This window comes from Ictalurus punctatus, chromosome 23 (assembly GCF_001660625.3).
Source record: "Ictalurus punctatus breed USDA103 chromosome 23, Coco_2.0, whole genome shotgun sequence".
Classification (NCBI taxonomy): domain Eukaryota; kingdom Metazoa; phylum Chordata; class Actinopteri; order Siluriformes; family Ictaluridae; genus Ictalurus; species Ictalurus punctatus.
Window position 1 is genome coordinate 4141406 of NC_030438.2, and position 18483 is coordinate 4159888.

General features: G+C 36.9%; 1 protein-coding gene across 2 annotated transcripts; it reads right to left on the reverse strand.

Moving 5' to 3' along the window:
- Positions 1–13539: 13539 nt before the first annotated feature.
- On the reverse strand, positions 13540–17451 carry LOC108256144 (transcription factor 21). 2 transcript variants are annotated; one of them, XM_017452721.3, is made up of 3 exons: positions 17254–17451; positions 16631–17137; positions 13540–14583 (listed from the first exon to the last, which is right to left on the reverse strand). In XM_017452721.3, exons 2-3 carry the CDS (start codon positions 17000–17002, stop codon positions 14503–14505), a joined length of 453 nt encoding a protein of 150 aa, XP_017308210.1. In that variant the 5' UTR covers positions 17003–17137; positions 17254–17451; the 3' UTR covers positions 13540–14502. The 2 variants fall into 2 exon arrangements, with proteins under 2 accessions (XP_017308210.1, XP_017308208.1); XM_017452719.3 differs by having other exon boundaries at positions 13541–14583; positions 16622–17137; positions 17254–17446.
- Positions 17452–18483: the final 1032 nt, after the last annotated feature.

Here is an 18483-nt window from a genome sequence, read left to right on the forward strand (position 1 = left end):
AATCACTTCATACTGGGAACACCCCACAAGACCTTTGGAGATCCTCTGACCCAGACATCTAGCCATCACAATTTGGCCCTTGTCATAGTCGCTCAGATCCTTCCACTTGCCCATTTTTCCTGCTTCTAACACATCATCTTCGATAACTGACTGTTCACTTGCTGCCTAATATATCCCACCCCTTGACAGGTGCCATTGTAATGAGATAATCAGTGTTAGTGTGTCCGTGGTTTTATCTGTGTTTATATATATACAACCCAAATTGTAATAACCCAAAGATAGCTGCCACAGTAACACAACTAATCAGTTTTGTTATCATTCGAACCTAAACTGGTGTTAAGTTGGGGTCATGAAGGCCTCGTTGTCAGTTTCTACCTGAAATCTAGGCTCTGGGTTACTGATCATATGGTCAGGATTTCAAGCCCCAGCACTGCCAAGCTACCACTGTTGGGCCCTTGGGCAAGGCCCTTAACGCTTAATTGCTCAGTTGTATAAATGAGATAATTGTAAGTCGCTCTGGATAAGAGCGTCCGCCAAATGCCGTAAATGTTCATGTAAAACCTTTCATGATTCCCAACACTGATCTTGTAGTCCCTTAAGATAATATTTCCTTGTTCAATCTTTAGAAGACCTAGTAACAGAAGTCTGGGTGGGACTTTCTATTGGTCAATAATCTTACTACTTACTTATTACATATTTGCAATCATGGGGCCAAGATGGCAATCAATAGTATAGTTATATGTAATACAGAATAATAATCACATAATAATTACTCAAATCACATGAATGCACCGTGCTAAATCACTCAGCAGGAAGAATTCATTCGGGAATAAAACCCAATCTGAATGCAGGCCACTCAAATCATATAGTTGTGGAATAAGAAACATTTTATTGCGAATGTATCCATTTTTTTTTACTTTCTTTTGGCCTTTTGGTTAAATTGACGTTTCTCTAATTCCTCATTCAAACAATCATTTTGTCATTACTTGCCACCCGTAAACCACTTCTATGAAGCTGTGACAGAGTTACAGTGTTCTGACAGAAAGCAATGTCTATTTTAGTTAGCGTAAATATTTTCTCAACACAAAGCATGAGAGAGAGAATAGCCGAACAGCGCAATTAGCTGACACGCATTCTTGTGTCAGGAGTCCCATCTGCCAGAGGACGATCGGCTGGAATAAATCATTCGTAGGAAAGGTGAATTGTGGCCAGCACGAGTCGGAATAATCCACTCCAGACGCGTTTAGCGTAACGCTAAAACAGCAGGTGCAAACAATTCAAGCAGCTGTCAGTAAGCTACAGTGAGATCTTTTGATATCTTAATTGGTAGACGATCCAGGCATAATTTTGGCAACATTGCTGTGGGCAGATATCGGCATGCCTCCATCTGTCCGAGGGGAGATGATAGGATATTTCTTTCGCTCCCTGAGCCTCTGGGATGTGTGTATGGTTTGTGTATGGATGTTGCATGTTGTTTGGGGGGGGGGGGGGGGGGGGGGGGTAATGCCTGATTGGCTTCAAATCTGTCTCATATTGGCAAACTATTACCTGTGACACTTAATCATGGTAACCATTTTTTTATTTTTTGCTTTTTGTAATAACAATGAAACTAATTACAAATAAAGCATTTTTTGGTATAAAAGGATATAGGCAATTCACTCCCATAGCCATTAAAATACAAATTTAACTAATTACCTGAGTAAAATGTCAGTTCCATTCTTCTCTCAGTTAATCCTAGAAAGTTAGCAGTTTATTCAAATGAGTTGTGGTAGTTTCAATAAATTAGCTAGCTTGCTTTGTTTAAAGACATCCTTTAACAAAGGGAATATGGTCTAAAATTAGCTAACTAGTATTGTTTGTGGATCTTTTCTAGCTTTAGACTAGGCTTTTCTTTGAGAATTTTCTTATTTTAGTTAAATGCTTTGTTTTGTATTATTATTTACAAATGCAGACATTTTCTAAATCAGCTACACTGGGAATCTTCCCTAATGTTAGCTAGCTAGAATTTTGTGGCTGTTCTCTTTGATGTTAGCTAGCTAATGTTTTGTGGGCTGATGTTAGCTAGCTCTGTGGCTTGGTGGCTCATCCAGGTTAGGTTCTGGATCCACCATGAGCCTGACCAGAATAAAGATATTACTGAAAGTGAGTGCTAGCTAGTAATTTGTGGGAATTGTTTCTGATGTTAACTAGCTATAGTTATGTGGGAATTTTCTTTGGCACTAGGTAGCGAGTATTTTGAGGGAATTTTCTCTGATGATGACCAGCTTTTTTTGTGGAAATTTTCTCTGCCATAAGGTAGCAGGTATTTTATGGGAATTTTCTTTGGCACTAGCTAGCAAGTTTTTTGTGGGAATTTCGTCTGATGATGCCTCGCTAATATTTTGTGGATATTTTGTCTGATAACTAGTATTTTTGGAAATCTTGTCTAACAGCTACATAGTATTTATTTATTTATTTATTTATTTATTTATTTATTTATTTTGGATATTTTATCTGATAGCTTCTATTTTGGGAAATTTCATCTGATAGCTAGGATTTTTTGGATATTTTGTCTGATAGCTACATATTATTTTGTTGATATATTGTCTTATAGCTAGTCTTCTGCAGGAATTTTCTCTGTTAGCTAGCAAGTATTTTGTGAATATTTTGTCTGATAGCTAGTATTTTGTGGGTATTTTGTCTGATAGCTAGTATTTTGTGGGTATTTTGTCCGATAGCTAGTATTTTGTGGGTATTTTTTCTGATAGCTAATATTCTGCAGGAATTTTCTCTCTTAACTACCGAGTATTTTGTTGGAATTTTCTCTAATGTTACCAAGCTATTATTTTGTGGAAACTATCTCTTATGTTAGCTAGCTATTGATGATAGGTGATAAATATTTCCAGATAGCCGATATTCTTGTAGCATGATCATGAATTCTACCAATTTTTATACTGAAAAGCCACTACCAAGATCCCTTTTCATTCCTCATTAAAAACAGTTGAATTTTCAACAAGACATTAAATGTTGAAATAGAATTCTAGAGCTACAGTCCTTTGGAAAATCTAATAGGATATTTTAAATATATGCATATTTTACCTCATGTGATCTTCAATACCGGTATAACATAAAGTATCAGGATCAAACAGACCACATTAAGTGACCACTTCTAGCTTTCCTACTGCACTCACTCAGCCAACTCAAATTGTCCGTAAAGATCATTATTTACCACTGGAGACAGTGTCAACTCCAGTAATGGCATTTCTAAATGAAGCCAAGGTGTCGCGTTAACCCTTCGCTGATTTATGTGCCCCTGTGAGCTGAGGATATTTGAGGGCCAGGTGAGGAATGAAAGTGTTAACGCTGAGTGAGCACAGAGGGCGAGTTACGAGTTTTCCCAGCTGAGTGCATGTTTTTGGTGTGTAAGCTAAAGGCTTACGGGTTTGAACCCCACAGCTGAACTGCTGACCCCGAACATCCATCAGGAACAATAGACGAGCCAATCGGACACAGCTGATGATTTGAGCTGTGCTGTGAGTGTCAGAAAAGCAGTTAATTAATTAAGATTTATCCAAGGATGCTTTGTAGAGGGGTTTATAACGGTAACAACCGACTCAAGACAGACAGAAGAGACGACACAAACGAACTACTTTTATGAGTGAAGAGGGAAATTTTGGTGTGAGGAAGAGAGACAGAGGGAGAGAGGTAAACAATTACAAACAATTTTCAATAATTGTTATGAGGAGGTGAAACATAAACAAAGCCTTTGTGATTGTCAGTAGGTCTTGTGTAAGCAAGCTAACACACGCTAGAGTGTTGTGTTGTTCTTCATCTCAGCCTTGTCGGTTATACTGCGCTACTGAGATGCTCAAGCTCAAGCTGTTTGTGTGAATTAAGCATGTGGTTAGCCGAACCTTAACATTACCCTAACATTATACTAACAATAGCGTGAGGAAACATGATGTTTTGTCTGTGTCTGGTTTTGTTTGTGCATTTGTTTTTGTTTTTTTCTTTGTTTGCGTGTTTTGTTGTGAGCATGTTTGCTTCTTGTTTCAGTGAATCTTTGTTTGTGCATTTGTTTTTGTTTTTGTGTGTGTTTTGTTTTTCTGAATTTTTGTTAGTGCATTTGTTTCAGAGTTTTTCTGTTTGTGTTTTGTTGTTTGTATGTTTGTGTTTTTTTTCTTTCTGTGCATTTTTATTTTTGCACTTGTTTTTGTTATTTGTTTTGTTGTGTGTATTTTTGTTTTTTGTTTCCGTGCATTTCTGTTTGTGCATCTGTTTTTTCTTTTGTTTGTGTGTTTTGTTGTGTGTATGTTTGTGTTTTTTTCTTTCTGTGCATTTTTGTTTGTGCATTTATTTTGTTTTGTTTTTTTTGTTTGTGTGCTTTGTTGGGTGTATGTTTGTGTGTTTTTGCTTCTGTGCATTTTTGTTTGGCATTTGTCTTTGTTTTATTTTGTTTTGTTGGTATGTTTTGTTGTGAGTATGTTTGTTTTTTGTTTCTGTGCATTTTTTGTTTGTGCATTTGTTTTTGGGGGACATTTCATTTGTGTGTTTTGTTGTGTGTATGTTTGTGTTTTTTCTTTCTGTATATTTGTGTATGTGCATTTGTTTTTGTGTTTTGTTGTGTGCATGTGTTTTTTGTTTCTGTGCTTTTTTGTTTGGTTGTGTGTTTATATGAACATGTATTTATGTGATTGTGTTTACATTTGCATTTATTACGTTGATCAATCGAACAGATGAAAATAAAGAGCCTAGTTTAAGGGTTAGTAAAATGTCAAAATTGTAATGTAATGAAGCATTATACTGATACAAATGCAAAACCTGACACAAAATGGTTATGGTTAAAATGTTTGTCGTTGTTGTTGTTGCATTAAAAGCAGCACTTAATTGAAACGTAAAAATAACCTATTCGCATTCTTATTACCAGATGAGCGACGTCTATACAGTATATTCTTTATTCCGAGTCATTTATTACTTTCTTAGTATTATTACGAATTACTCAGTGACCCGATTCTGTCTGACTGAAAGGTTTAATTGTATTTAATGTCATATGTCAGCTTTATTAGCTGAGCTGATTATCTTCCTCGCTGTTAAATAAGAAATGTCTGAATTCCCCTTCCCTATCAGTGGGAATAAGACGTGGCCCGGAGCCAGTGTGGTTTATCTGCGCTCAGTGTGTGCATGCTCCACTGAATCAGAGCAAATCGAAGCAACAGGTATTCTTTTGTATGCTTACGATCTGGTATGCCATCAGCCACCGAGTTTCTCTTTCACGATGAAATGAAAGAAAAGCAAAGGAATGAGTATGGACAGTTATATACAGGTGTGTGTGAGACACAAAGCGAGAGAAAGAAAGGTCATACAGTTAAACAATGGACAGACAGACCTGTTTTATTATGACCCAGTGCCAGAGGACAATGGAAATATAGACTGAGAGAGAGAGAGAGAGAGAGAGAACTTGAAAAAGAAAGCCGGTGAGAGAGTGAGTGCATGTGGGTGAAAGACAGAAAGGCAGAGAGAGAAAGCGTATGTGAGTGAGTCAGACAGCTCAGTCATGAATTTATACAATCTGGAGATATGACGTTTCAGACGTGCTTAAATATTAAGTATATTTTCCCTGCTGTATGTTCACCACGTACATGTGTGTGTGTTTATACAGACGGAATGTGTGTAAACCCAGAAAGGTCTATCTCTGGAATTACACACACACTCATTTCTGTGTAATTACATCTTATTACTGCTGGTTTAGGCAAGTGTCATGCAATTTTGGGCAATAAAATTTTTGTGAAACATGTTTTATATATATATATATATATATATATATATATATATATATATATATATATATATATATATATATATATATTTGTACCAATCTGTGTGTTTGTGTGTGTGTGTGTGTGAGAGAGAGAGAGAGAGAGAGAGAGAGAGAGAGAGAGAGAGAGAGTTTTTTTTTTTTTTTGCCCCAGGCTTAATTTAAAGCTCAGATGGTGTCTACACTTCCCATAGCTAGAACAAGGTCACAGCATTTATACAGAAATACAAACAATACTTCACTGCTATGACCATTATGGAATTTTTGTCGATTTATGCGTTAGGGTTAGGGTTAGGGTTAATCTTGAATCTTGACCATACCTGAACATATTTCTGGTAAATAGATTACCAATCCTCTGGTTTATTTACTGTCCCTGAAATAGCATACAGAATATGAATTATAACTTAAGAAATGATTTATATTGATAGATTTTCGGGTGTTAAATATTAAACTACAATAACGAAGTCAAAATAGCGACATAATAAGTTCACATAAGTTAATGACGATAGACTATATAAAAAATAATGAGAAGTGAAGTCAGAATAATGACATCTTAAAATAACTAACTAAAATTAACTAATACGATATTAAGTGAAAGTTATTATAAAGTGATATATTCCAGAACTTGCAGTTCAGGGTTTCTGTGAAATACTCCCATAACATTAATTAATGGATGTATTATCGTTAAGTTATATAATTAACATTAAATAATAAGTTCAGCTAATGTTTTTTGAATCCTGGTAACATTGTTGGAAGGTAAAGTCATGATAAAAACTCAGGGTCAAACATGTACACATCAGGAGGCACAGCGCAGTCTAAAATTAGCGTTCATTGTACTAAATCATGCAAACTACACTTAGAACTGCAAACTACTGTACTGCGTAAAGCGCAAATTCCTGTTGAACAACCGATGGGAAGGGATGGAAGAGGAAATGGAATTTCAGTAATGATCATGTGTTAATAAAGGAAGTTATATAGTAGATATTATAGTATATACAGGATGTCCCAAATGTCTCCATATATAGAGGACTGTGTTTGCAAGCACCACGTCGGTTGCGCCTTCGTCAGTGGATGTTCGTGGACGTCAATTTCTCGGTTCATCCACAACACTTCCGGTCTTTTTGTGAGTGATGTGTTTGCCATTTTTCCTCTTAAAGTCCATCGCAACCTTGCGACAGCTTCCCGATCCAGCCAGGAGAATGATTTTAATACGTTCTTCTTTCGTCAAAGGTATTATTAAAGGCTATCTTTATTTTTAAAAAATAATGATATAATGTAAACTAAGTATGAGTATTCAAATTTTGGAAGAAGTTTTCCTTAAAAGTGTTGATTTCCCCTATGGAGATTTTTGGGACACACTGTATTATAGTTTCGAATATGGCATGTGGAAGCCATTAATACGCCATCTGATTACTCAGTGGTTTGAATGATTTTTTTTTTTTTTTTTTACTTACAAAAAAGTGTAAATAAACTGTATCCCAAAAATCCCTCACATTTAATCTGTTGAAGTTCTTTTCTGATTAAGGACAGTTTATGTCATATGTACTGTACGGTACTATGACCAGGGCTGCAAGATCTGTGTGACAAAAGCAAAATGATATTAATAGCTACAGCTTCTCAGAACAATATTATAGGCACAAGGTACTCAGATAGTGTCCTACTATTACACATGGATAAAAATGAATAAATAAATCAAACATAATTATGAAAAAAATAAAAAATTTTAACAAATACAAAATGTAAAAAGTTGCCCAGCATTGCCTGTAAAGCTCCGAATAACACTCATGATGCAAATGTACAAAATTTCAAACACTGTCTGTTGTTAATCGTCAAAAGTCCAACCTCTACATTGGAAAAACCGTGAATATCTCTTGGCCCCCAAACTTTACATGTATTTTATGCATTTATGAATAACTAAACCCTTATTTAGATTTCTTTACATTATCTAGTCTATACACATCATCTACAAAAAAAACAACAAAAAAAAAAACATATACCTATTGATGGCAAACTTGCCAATCATCAAATCTGCGAAAGTTAAACCCACGAATGTCGAGGTTCACCTGTGACTTTCTACTTCTCCACCCATTTTTGGAACCCACTTTTGTGCAATCCTCCCCCTAATGCATATGTACGAGTGCCCAAAATATACTTTACATGTTGCCAAATAAATTGTTCGTTTGTTTTATACGACAGAAAAATTTAGCACCCATATTTTAAGCCGCCTTGGTGCCTTACTCTGGTGAGGAGGTTATGGTAATCCCCCTGACGTCAGAGATACTGCTCCAGTGGCTGAGGTCACCCATATTAAATCACCTACGCTACCCACATGGTCATTATACTCATGAGGCATTGACCTAAACTGAAATTATATTCATTTGATAAGATGGGAAAATAGTACTTAAAGCTAGCTAACCATTATTTGCTTGTTATTACATTTAAATAAGTTAGCATTGCTGTTTTAGGGTCTTGCAGATTATAGATATCTATATTTTGTTGATATGAAGTGATTTGTACCTTAGGAGTTTAATAAAATTGTCTTTTTCATCCTCTCTAATAGTTAATAAGATACGAGAAAAAAAGAGAACGTGTGACTAATACTGGACATTTAGCAGATATGTGCTTTAACCAAACCCTACCTAACCCTACCTAACCCTAGGTTGCAGGGCCAACAACACACAGTGCGTTTTTTGTGATATATAGTGCTAACGAACCCGGAAAACGAAGCCACATAGTATATCCAAGAACCAATAAGGAAATCCGCATTTTATTTGCAACTGGGGTGATATGCAGACCTTTCGACAATATACATTCTGAAGAAAAAAACCCCAATAGAAACCCTCGTAGAATTTTTTAATGGTTTTAATGGTTATAATGAGAATTGTATAGGTTTTAATGGAAACTCTAAAGGTCCCCGTGGGTCTCTACTGGTAATTTGTTGCTTTCGGTTGGTGCCATGTTATGTCAAGTGGATACCATTAAGGACCGACATCGTTAATACATCCTACTACGTAATGGAAACCATTACCAAATGGTTAATGTTTAGCAGCTGATGATTTGCAATGGTATTTTTTGTGGAAACCATTAGAATATCTATGATGGTTTCTACTGTTTTTTTGTTAGTTTTTTTCAGCAGGGATCTTCCAACAAACCACCTGAAGATCAGGCCATTACGTCATAAAGGTTGACGATACCTTTAGAATTACATGGCATATGTGTATTCTGTAATCCTAGGTCAAAAGGTCAGGGTGATATTAGTTTTCCGAGTTAGGGACGAACTGGCAATGCATTCCTAGGGAAAAGATGGTGGTATACTTAAACCGCTAATTTAAAAATGGAAAAAATCCTTGAAGAGGTTAAATAGACCCCAAACTCTGCTGATGTCTTTGACCAGTGATATACCCAAGAGAAGGACTACGATTTTATACACATCTTCCTATAAAGTCACATTTTCAAATCCGTTTTTAAGAAATATGTTTGCTAGCTAGCATGGTAGCCTGAAACCTTTTTTAATAATGAAGCAACATTAGCTAGCTGACCTATTTTCCTTGCGATTGACTACAGCAAGGTGATAGTAGTACAATAATAAACGGTGTATATTACTGTATGATGACGTATTTGGATCGTTTATTGGTAAAAACGTGATAAGTAAATCTGAATTAGCCGTTTGATTATCGTGGAGGTATGTGCATATAACTGACTGCTCATGCTGTCATTGGAAGTTGTAAATGGGAAGCTGGAAGTATAAACCGTCAAATCAGTAAGAGGTTATAATACCAGAAATTTGTCCTATCATTACACACTTTACAGAGGGTGTATTCTTTTTTAGGCAAAGAGTTTCACGAGGGAAAAGAGCCTAGAGCCTAAATCCAGTGATAAAATGACAGAACACACACACACACACACACACACACACACACACACACACACACACACGCACACACACAAATTCCTGCAAGTCCTTTTTCCTTTATGGTAATACAACACTGCCCTCTGCTGGTTGAACACAAAAACAAATCAATTGAAAGATACTGTATTTGATTCAGAACAATCTAACAACATGCAAAAATATATTAAATATTTACTAGATATTGTTTGTTCTTGCTTTTATTTTATTAGCTGTATGTTCCTTCCTTATCTTCCCGTAAAGCCCTTTGGTGAAGCACTCTGATTTATCAAAGTAATTATTAAAGTGTATATATATATACAAACACACACACATAGCATGAAGGATCAATCTCAAATGCTCCAGTCTCTCTCTAAACTAGTCGTCCTGATAGTGGTTATTATGTGTTCCAGTGTTTATACTGTTTGATTCTGTTGCCATGTGTGTTGCCCATAACAGATTGTTAAAGTGTGTGTCCTGAGAGATGGCTCCGTGCGGCTAGTTTAACACGTGTATCACACTGCAGGGTTGGAAACAGTCCGTCAGCCAAAAATGTCCAGCCAACCGTGGTGCTGTGGTAAGAAAGTAACACTGATGAATCATAGAGCAATGAATTAACGCAGAGTGTGAATGGAAATCGATGACTGTACACTGTACTGTAAACTGTAGGTTGGTAGGTTTACCTGATAAATAATATGCCAGTGAGTCTAGATAAAAGAAAGAGGTAAGTAATAAACAGGCAACTTAGTTAATATAGGCCTATAAGTCACATGATAGATTTCTGGTCCTTTCTGGGTCAAATACACAAAATGGGCCACTAGAGGGTACTATAGATCAAATTTGAACCTCGTCATATTATGGACATTACATCTCTGTCTACACCGCAACACAACTAAGTCATCGCAACTTCACAGACACAACACAGCTAAGTCATTGCTAAATTATTACTTTATCCATCCATCCATTTTCTGTATTGCTTATCCTACACTGGGTCACAGGGAACCTGGAGCGTATCCCAGGGAGCATCGGGCACAAGACTAGGGACACCCTGGACGGGATACTAATCCATCGCAGGGCACAATCACATGCATGTCTTATACAGGGGGAGGAAACCAGAGTACCCGGAGGGAACCCCCAAAGCACGGGGAGAACATGCAAACTCTTCATACCAAGGGCAGTGGCGGGAATCAAACCCCCAACCCTGGAGGTGTGAGGCGAACATGCTGACCACTGAGTCACTGTGCCCCCTCTTTTTCTTCATATTCTTTATTTTTTCAAACAATTTATTCCAAGCTCAAAGTAACAGGTTCCCAAACCTTGTCGTGGAGGATGAAATGAAGCAGGGAAAATGTGCAGGACAAGGGATACTCCAGAAACAGAGCTGGGAACCTGTGCTCTAATTTACATCCATATGTCCAGTTAATGTGCTCACTTTGCTCCTTAGAGTTTGCAGTTAACTGCCAGTATATCTGAAATGAGATTCCCCGCCTCCCTTTTTGGAAGATCACTACCTCTTTATTATTATTGTTGTTGTTGTTGTTGTTGTTGATGATGATGTTGTTGATGATGATGATGTGTTTAAATCATACCCAGTCACGGCTTTGATTTAAAATTGGTCTCGTTTGAAATAAATAAAGGGTATTTAAACAGTACTATTATTCTGGTGAATTATTTTATAACAGCAACACATTTGTAAAGGCATTTAGTAAAAGTACAGCAATTTTTGGAGCTGTGACCAGATTAATTGCATCACCATCATTGTTTAACAAATAGTTGTAATGATACACCGAAAAACTACTGCTGCTAAGGTCAACTAAAAATGACACATAAACAAGCTATAGTCTAGCTACAGTAATTTCATCTGCATTTTGCAATGTGTTAATAATTGTTGTAAAAAAATAAAAATAAAAATAAAACCACTAAAAATGAAATATATCAGTTGCTAGCCAGATAGTTGTGCGGATTCTTTTAAGAAAGCGATTTATGAATTAAGTTCTGCTTTGGTCTCAAAGGAAAACTATCTAGTAAATAAAATACCCAAGCTGTTTTAGCCCTTTACTTGGTGCAGGTTAAAAAGCTTGGGAAAAATTCACAGCGATAATTAAAACGTTTGCGGTTTGAGGAGGGAATTTGACTTTTCATCACGTCGGCAAAGCATTGCAGCTGTTCCACTGTTATTTTCCCACAAAGCTGGACCGATCCCGAGAGAAAGGATCACACGAGATGAAACGCTTCGTCAAGGACAAATTACGACAAGTTTTTCATGTTCTTCAGCGAGTGTAGTATCACTCCATTCTGTGTATATATTTGCTTTTCATCTAACATTCGTCGTCGTTACATATTTCCAAGTGTATGAAGATTTTAAATCATAGTACCGTTTTTGTGTTGAATTATGAACCGTAGGAAAGCATCTGTTCTAAATCTTTCAGCATGTTCTCTTCACTGCTTAGGGTTGAATGATGAAGTTTGAGACTTTTGATCCTGGGGGGAAAGATTCTGCTGTAGAAGTGGAGAATACCATATACCTGCTGACATTTTGGAAACTGAAAAGATTCAAATCGGGCTGTAGTAACTGGAAAATAAGTGTCAATGTTGGACAATTGATTCTCAACATGTCAACTGATGGTGATGTGTCTTTCAATAACATCGTACACTGGACCATCTAAAAGAAAGTAAAAGCTGATAGTCTATCTGTAATATACATGGTCTACTAACCACCAAGAACTTTAAGCTGTTGACATGCACCAATCAGCCAAAACATTAAACGAACAGCATATAATGAATAGTGAATAAAACGAATAGCATCGATTATCTCGTTACAATGGGACCTGAATGACTCTGACGAGGGCCAGATTGTGATGGTTAGACGTCTGGGTCAGAGCGTCTCCAAAACGGCAGGTCTTGTGGGGTGTTCCCGGTTTGCAGTGGTTAGTACCTAGAGAAAGTGTCCAAAGAAGGACAACCAGTGTACCGACGACAAGGTCATGAGTGCTCAGGGTCGTTGATGAAAATGATGATTATGATGGTTATGATGGATGATGATTATGAGGAGAAGTTGCATGTTTATAGAGTGGTTGAACGTTTGAACGAGTTTGAAAGTGATGACCTGACGGTTTTTACCAACGCAAGTTAGCATGCTAAAGCCGGGTGCACACTGTGCGATTGTTAATAGTCCTTCGCGACAGTTGCTTGTCAGACTGTATGAACGCGATCCCCGCTGTAAGCCACGTCACATTGTAGGATCTTAGTTGTCATTAATGTCAGACAGTCGAGACGCGAAAAACAGACGCACGCAAGACGACGGAGCAGGAGAAGGCACTAACGATCGAAAAGACTACAGATTTTGGCCTAGGATTATAGGAGTCTTTTAGGATTCTCAAAATTTGTCTCCGACGACCAAATCGTGGCCAAAATCGTAAAGTGTGAACCCGGCTTACCTAATGCACCTTTAAGTGACTAATTTATGTACGTATTTTTTGTAAGACCTCCAGAACTGTACAAAAAAAATGTCTCAGCTCAAATGTCTCTATTTTTCACCCCAAAAACAATCGGAGTGTCCATCTGCATTGCAAATGTAAGTGAAGAAATATTTAGGAGTCGAATTGCTTTTGGCTGTTAGTAAAATAAGCCACACCCACTTACACATCCCACGCTGACTTCTTCATTCAAAAGGAGATACATCAACATGCAAAATCAAAGCACTCTCAAGCCACTTCATCATTTTAAGTGCTTTAAATTCACTTTTCAGTCATTTTCTTGAGAGATAAACTGACGGAACGTTTTTGGGGAAAGTCACAAACACGATCTAAATAAAATTCCGTTTTCGTCTGTAGGTTTTAATGATACTCATTAATCATTATTGATCGTACATCATATGGCACATGTTTAGACTATGAATAACATCAAATAATAATAGTACAGTTAAAGATTGTCATTTGCTTTATTAGAAAAATAGAGTCCAATGTGATTAACAGCATTTCCAACATATCAAACCTTTTGAAAATATAAATAAACACTGAAAAAAATCATGCATATTAAATGGACACAATGCAAGCATTTCACACACACACACACAAAAAAAAAAAAAAAAAAAAAAGACTAGACATTTCATTTAACACAGTGACATAAAACCGTGTTCACAAAATAAAAACAAAATATAAAGCCTCCGATGTGTAGTGATGAATTGATACTGATTGACCCTGTAACACACTCTAAATGCCACCCAAAATTGAGCTCATGGGATATTTTTTTTTTTTTAAATGAGAGAAAAAAAAAAAACACTAACATATACATTCCATTAAAAAAAAATTAAAAAATTACAAAAAAGAAATCTTAGCTCACAGGCAGTTTCAGCACTCGAAGATTTGAAGATAAGAGTAAGAATGAGGAAGACACAGCGATAAAGAAATTTAAAAGATACGAAGATGTATTTCCTGGATGTTATTAGGAAGTACGAAAAAAAAATGTAAAAATGTTCGTCATTTGTACACAAATTGTTTTGTTGTTTTGTTTTTTTTTTTAACCGACCCTCAGAAGAATATGCCATTATTAAAAATAAAAGTTTTTTTTTTTTTTAACTGTAAAATCAAAAAAATTTAAGTGAAATACTGAAGACAAGCATGTGGCTGAGGGGAAATTAAAGCAAAAAAAAAAAAAAAAAGGGAGATGGGAAAAAAGGGTGAAAAGGGAAAGAAAAAATGGGAATAACGAACGAGACATGGCAAAGAAAGAGTAACAGGAAAGAGAAATACTGTCATTTCAATAAAAAGACGATGTATTTGAAATCGAGAAGGGGGAAAAAATCAGTTAGAGTGATGAAGGTCTAGGCTGTAGCTCCACACAGTCTGAAAGTTGAAATGTCTTTTGTGTCATCTGGTCTTCCTGAAACCACGAAAGGCCATGACTGTGAAGAACAATGTACGTTAAAATCCTGTCCTTCTGTTTCATCAGTACCAGATTCACAGCATCCACTGTGGGTCTGAGTCACTTTGGATGAAAGCAACAGCCAAACATTATGTGCATTAACACATCATTAATATTCACATGCTTAAGATCAATTAAATCAGTAGCTTAAAGATCATTAAGTTACAGCGACAGTGACAGTAGTGTCTGAGTGTTGAGTCTTTAAGAGCTTCAAATTTATACAGTATACTTTTCAAATATCCAGTGATGAATGATTCATTATGGATCAAAGATATAATAACACATCAGCACCACTGTAATCCTAAAGAAGTCCCTAAGGGCCGTGCATTATTACTGTTATTACTTTATGATAAATTCAAGATAAATGTGTTACTGTAGATGTGTCATGGATCGGCATGCTTCATTCTATATTATTAGCAGGTGTCGAGGAAAGGTGGGTAAAAGAGGACAACTAAAGTTTATGAGTTAAGGATCAGGTTTAAAGGTTTGGGGATAGGGTTTATGTTTAGAGGTTTGAGGTTTTGGGGTTTAGGTTTAGAGGATTAGGGTTTAGGTTTAGGTTTAGAGGATTAGCATTAAGGTTTAGAGGATTAGGGTTAAGGTTTAGAGGTTTGTGGTTTAGTTTAGAGGCTTAGAGTTAAGGTTTAGAGGATTAGGGTTAAGGTTTTGGGGTTAAGGCTTAGGTTTAGAGGTTTGAGATTGGGGTTTTGGTTTAGAGGTTTGGGGTTTAGGTTTAGAGGTTTGGGGTTTAGGTTTAGGTTTAGAGGTTTGGGGTTTAGGTTTAGGTTTAGAGGTTTTGGGTTTAGGTTTAGAGGATTAGGGTTAAGGTTTAGAGGATTAGGGTTAAGGTTTAGATGATTAGGGTTAAGGTTTAGAGTTTTGGGGTTAAAGTTTAGGTTTAGAGGTTTGAGATTGGGGTTTTGGTTTAGAGGTTTGGGGTTTAGGTTTAGAGGTTTGGGGTTTAGGTTTAGAGGTTTTGGGTTTAGGTTTAGAGGATTAGGGTTAAGGTTTAGAGGATTAGGGTTAAGGTTTAGAGGTTTGGGGTTAAAGTTTAGGTTTAGAGGTTTGAGATTGGGGTTTTGGTTTAGAGGTTTGGCCTTAGGGTTTAGATTTAGAGATTTGGGATTTAGATTAAGAGGTTTGGCCTTAGTGTTATGATTTAGAGCTTTGGGTTTGGGGTTTAGGTTTAGAGGTTTGGGGTTGAAGTTTTAGATTGAGAGGTTTTGGGGTGGGGTTTCGATTTAGAGGTTTTGGGTTAGGGTTTAGTTTTAGAGATTTGGTTAGGGTTTAGGCTTAGATGATTTGTGTTTAGGGTTTAGGTTTAGAGGAATAGCGATTGGGGTTTAGATTTAGAGCTTTGGGGTTGGGGTTTAGGTTTACAGGTTTTGGGTTAAGGTTTAGATTTAGATTTAAAGGTTTGGGCTCAGGTTTAGATTTAGAGTTTTTGGCTTAGGGTTTAGGTTTAGAGGTCTTGGTTTAGGGTTCCTTCACCGGAACTCAGTAACGCCAGCTAGCTAACGTGAACTCTTTGGCTAAAATCAGACAGCTGACTTAACCTTTAATAGGATAACAGGGAAGAGCAGGTAAGTGGAAGTCTGGAAACTACAAAGGCAACCAGCAATAACATATCAGGTATACCCAACAGCAGCCATTACATAGTGATGTATATAGTGTTAGGTATATTTCAGAATCTATTCTGATGGTCTGCACTAAATTGTGAAGGGTCAATTTTCTATGATTTTTTTAATTATTATTTTATTTTTGTAAGATATTACTATACCATGAATGTTAACCTGCTGTTGATGTTTTGGCAGGGGATTAACATAGCTAAAATAGCATATTAGCTAGCATTTGGATTGAACTAGTATGTTAATGATCATGTGAAATCAATTAAACTTACGAACGGTCAAGATGAAAATGTTTTTAAAAGTTAGCTAGTTATTCAATGCATTATTACAGCACTATGTACGAAGCTGAAATATCTGTAATAATAAACATGCTGAAACATTGAGCCATACCAAATTTACCGGATGGACGAGGGTCTTTTCATATTTGTCCTCATGCAGCAGCTGTCTGAGATGATTGATGTAGCTCGAGGCGAGTCTCAGTGTGTCCAGTTTGGACAGTTTGGTGTCTGCCGGAACCCACGGTAAACTTGTCTTCAGACGAGAGAACGCTTTTGCTAGGACTCTCATCCTCGCTCTTTCACGTGCGTTTGCCGCATGCCGCTGTGACTGTCGTCCATCTTTTGGGCTTTTTGCTCGCTTTTGCATGTTAGCTCGTTTGGGTTTGATGTTGAGTCCTTCATCACGATTAAAGTCATCTTCAGAGTGAGAATCAAGGCGTGCAAATGATGTTTCCGGTGCATCGTCGGCGTCACTCAGTGAACCGGTGGACATTATTGCTATTCTTATTCTTCCACCTACAATATGATATATAAGTATGTTTCTTTCCAGGTATAGCTTTTGATGAAGCTCCAGTGGTCTTTCTTAAGTCTGTATTGAGCTAGAATTATGTCAAACAGCAGATATAGCCTAAAAACAGACACAAAAACACTTAAATAAATGTTAAAAATGTAGCTAAAAATGAGCATGAACAAATTGGTTTAGCTAAAAACATGCTAATATAAATGCAAAAACAAAACACATACTCTCTTTGCCTTGAGTGTTCTCTTCAGATAAGACGTCGTCCCTTGTCTCTTTCCACTCACTTAAATTGTCACACACACACACACACACACACACACACACACACACACACACACACACACTGAGGTTTTTTTTCTTTTGCTTTTCACACACCCCTTTTCTCCAGACCAACCTGAGTTTTCAGCAAGTCTGCAGAGGAGGAGGAGTTAGCTTAAGTGTGTTTCAACTTTCAGATTAGCGTTTAGCCTGTGTGTATCTTCCCTCTCATGACTTCTCTGATTATCTGAGGAGAATGTCTGATCAGTTTGTATTTCTTTAACCACCTATCAAGCACTAATCTGACATTCTCCTCAGCTTAAAGTCTCCAGATATTTTTCAGTCAATCAGCTAAAACATATTCATAGTTTTGCACAGGAGCTACATGGCTAATATAGCTAATAGGTAAAGGAAGCTTATAGACATCGATGTAATCTTGTACAAATCGTTTAAAACATCACTCATTCATTTAAATGTTCAGTGTTTCAAACAGACTTAGCTATTTGGTTTCTGTTATTTAAAAAAAATGGATGAAAGGACATTGCAGAACTAACAACAACTATAGTAGCAGCCATTTTGAAATTCCTCATTACATGTTTTATGTCAGTCCACACAAGCAACACACTCAGGTAGGAGATGTGGCTTTCAGATTTCTAGTTTATACAAATTCTGATCATTATAAAGTTATAATCTGATCTGTATATTTCATTTTTATACATCTTTATGAAACTACATAAACATTAGCAGTGTGACACAATGTCACTGTCTGTATCTGTATCTATTGCTCCAAACATCCATATCTCTATTCAGATATAAACCCTGAAGTGGGCTAATCCATCCATCCATCCATCCTTCCATCCATTTTCCATACCGCTTATCCTACACAGGGTTGTGGGGAGGCTTGAGCCTATCCCAGGGAACTTGGGGCACAAGGCAGGGGACACCCTGGATGGGGTGCCAACCAATCGCAGGGCACAATCACACACACATTCACACACTACAGACAATTTTGGAAATTCCAATCAGCCTACAATACATGTCTTTGGACTGGGGAAGAAACCGGAGTACCTGGAGGAAACCCCTGAAGCACAAGGAGATCATGCAGGTGAGATTCTAACCCCCAAACCCAAAGGTGTGAGGCAAACATGCTAACCACTAAGCCACTGTAACCCAACCCCCATCACTACAACCTGAAA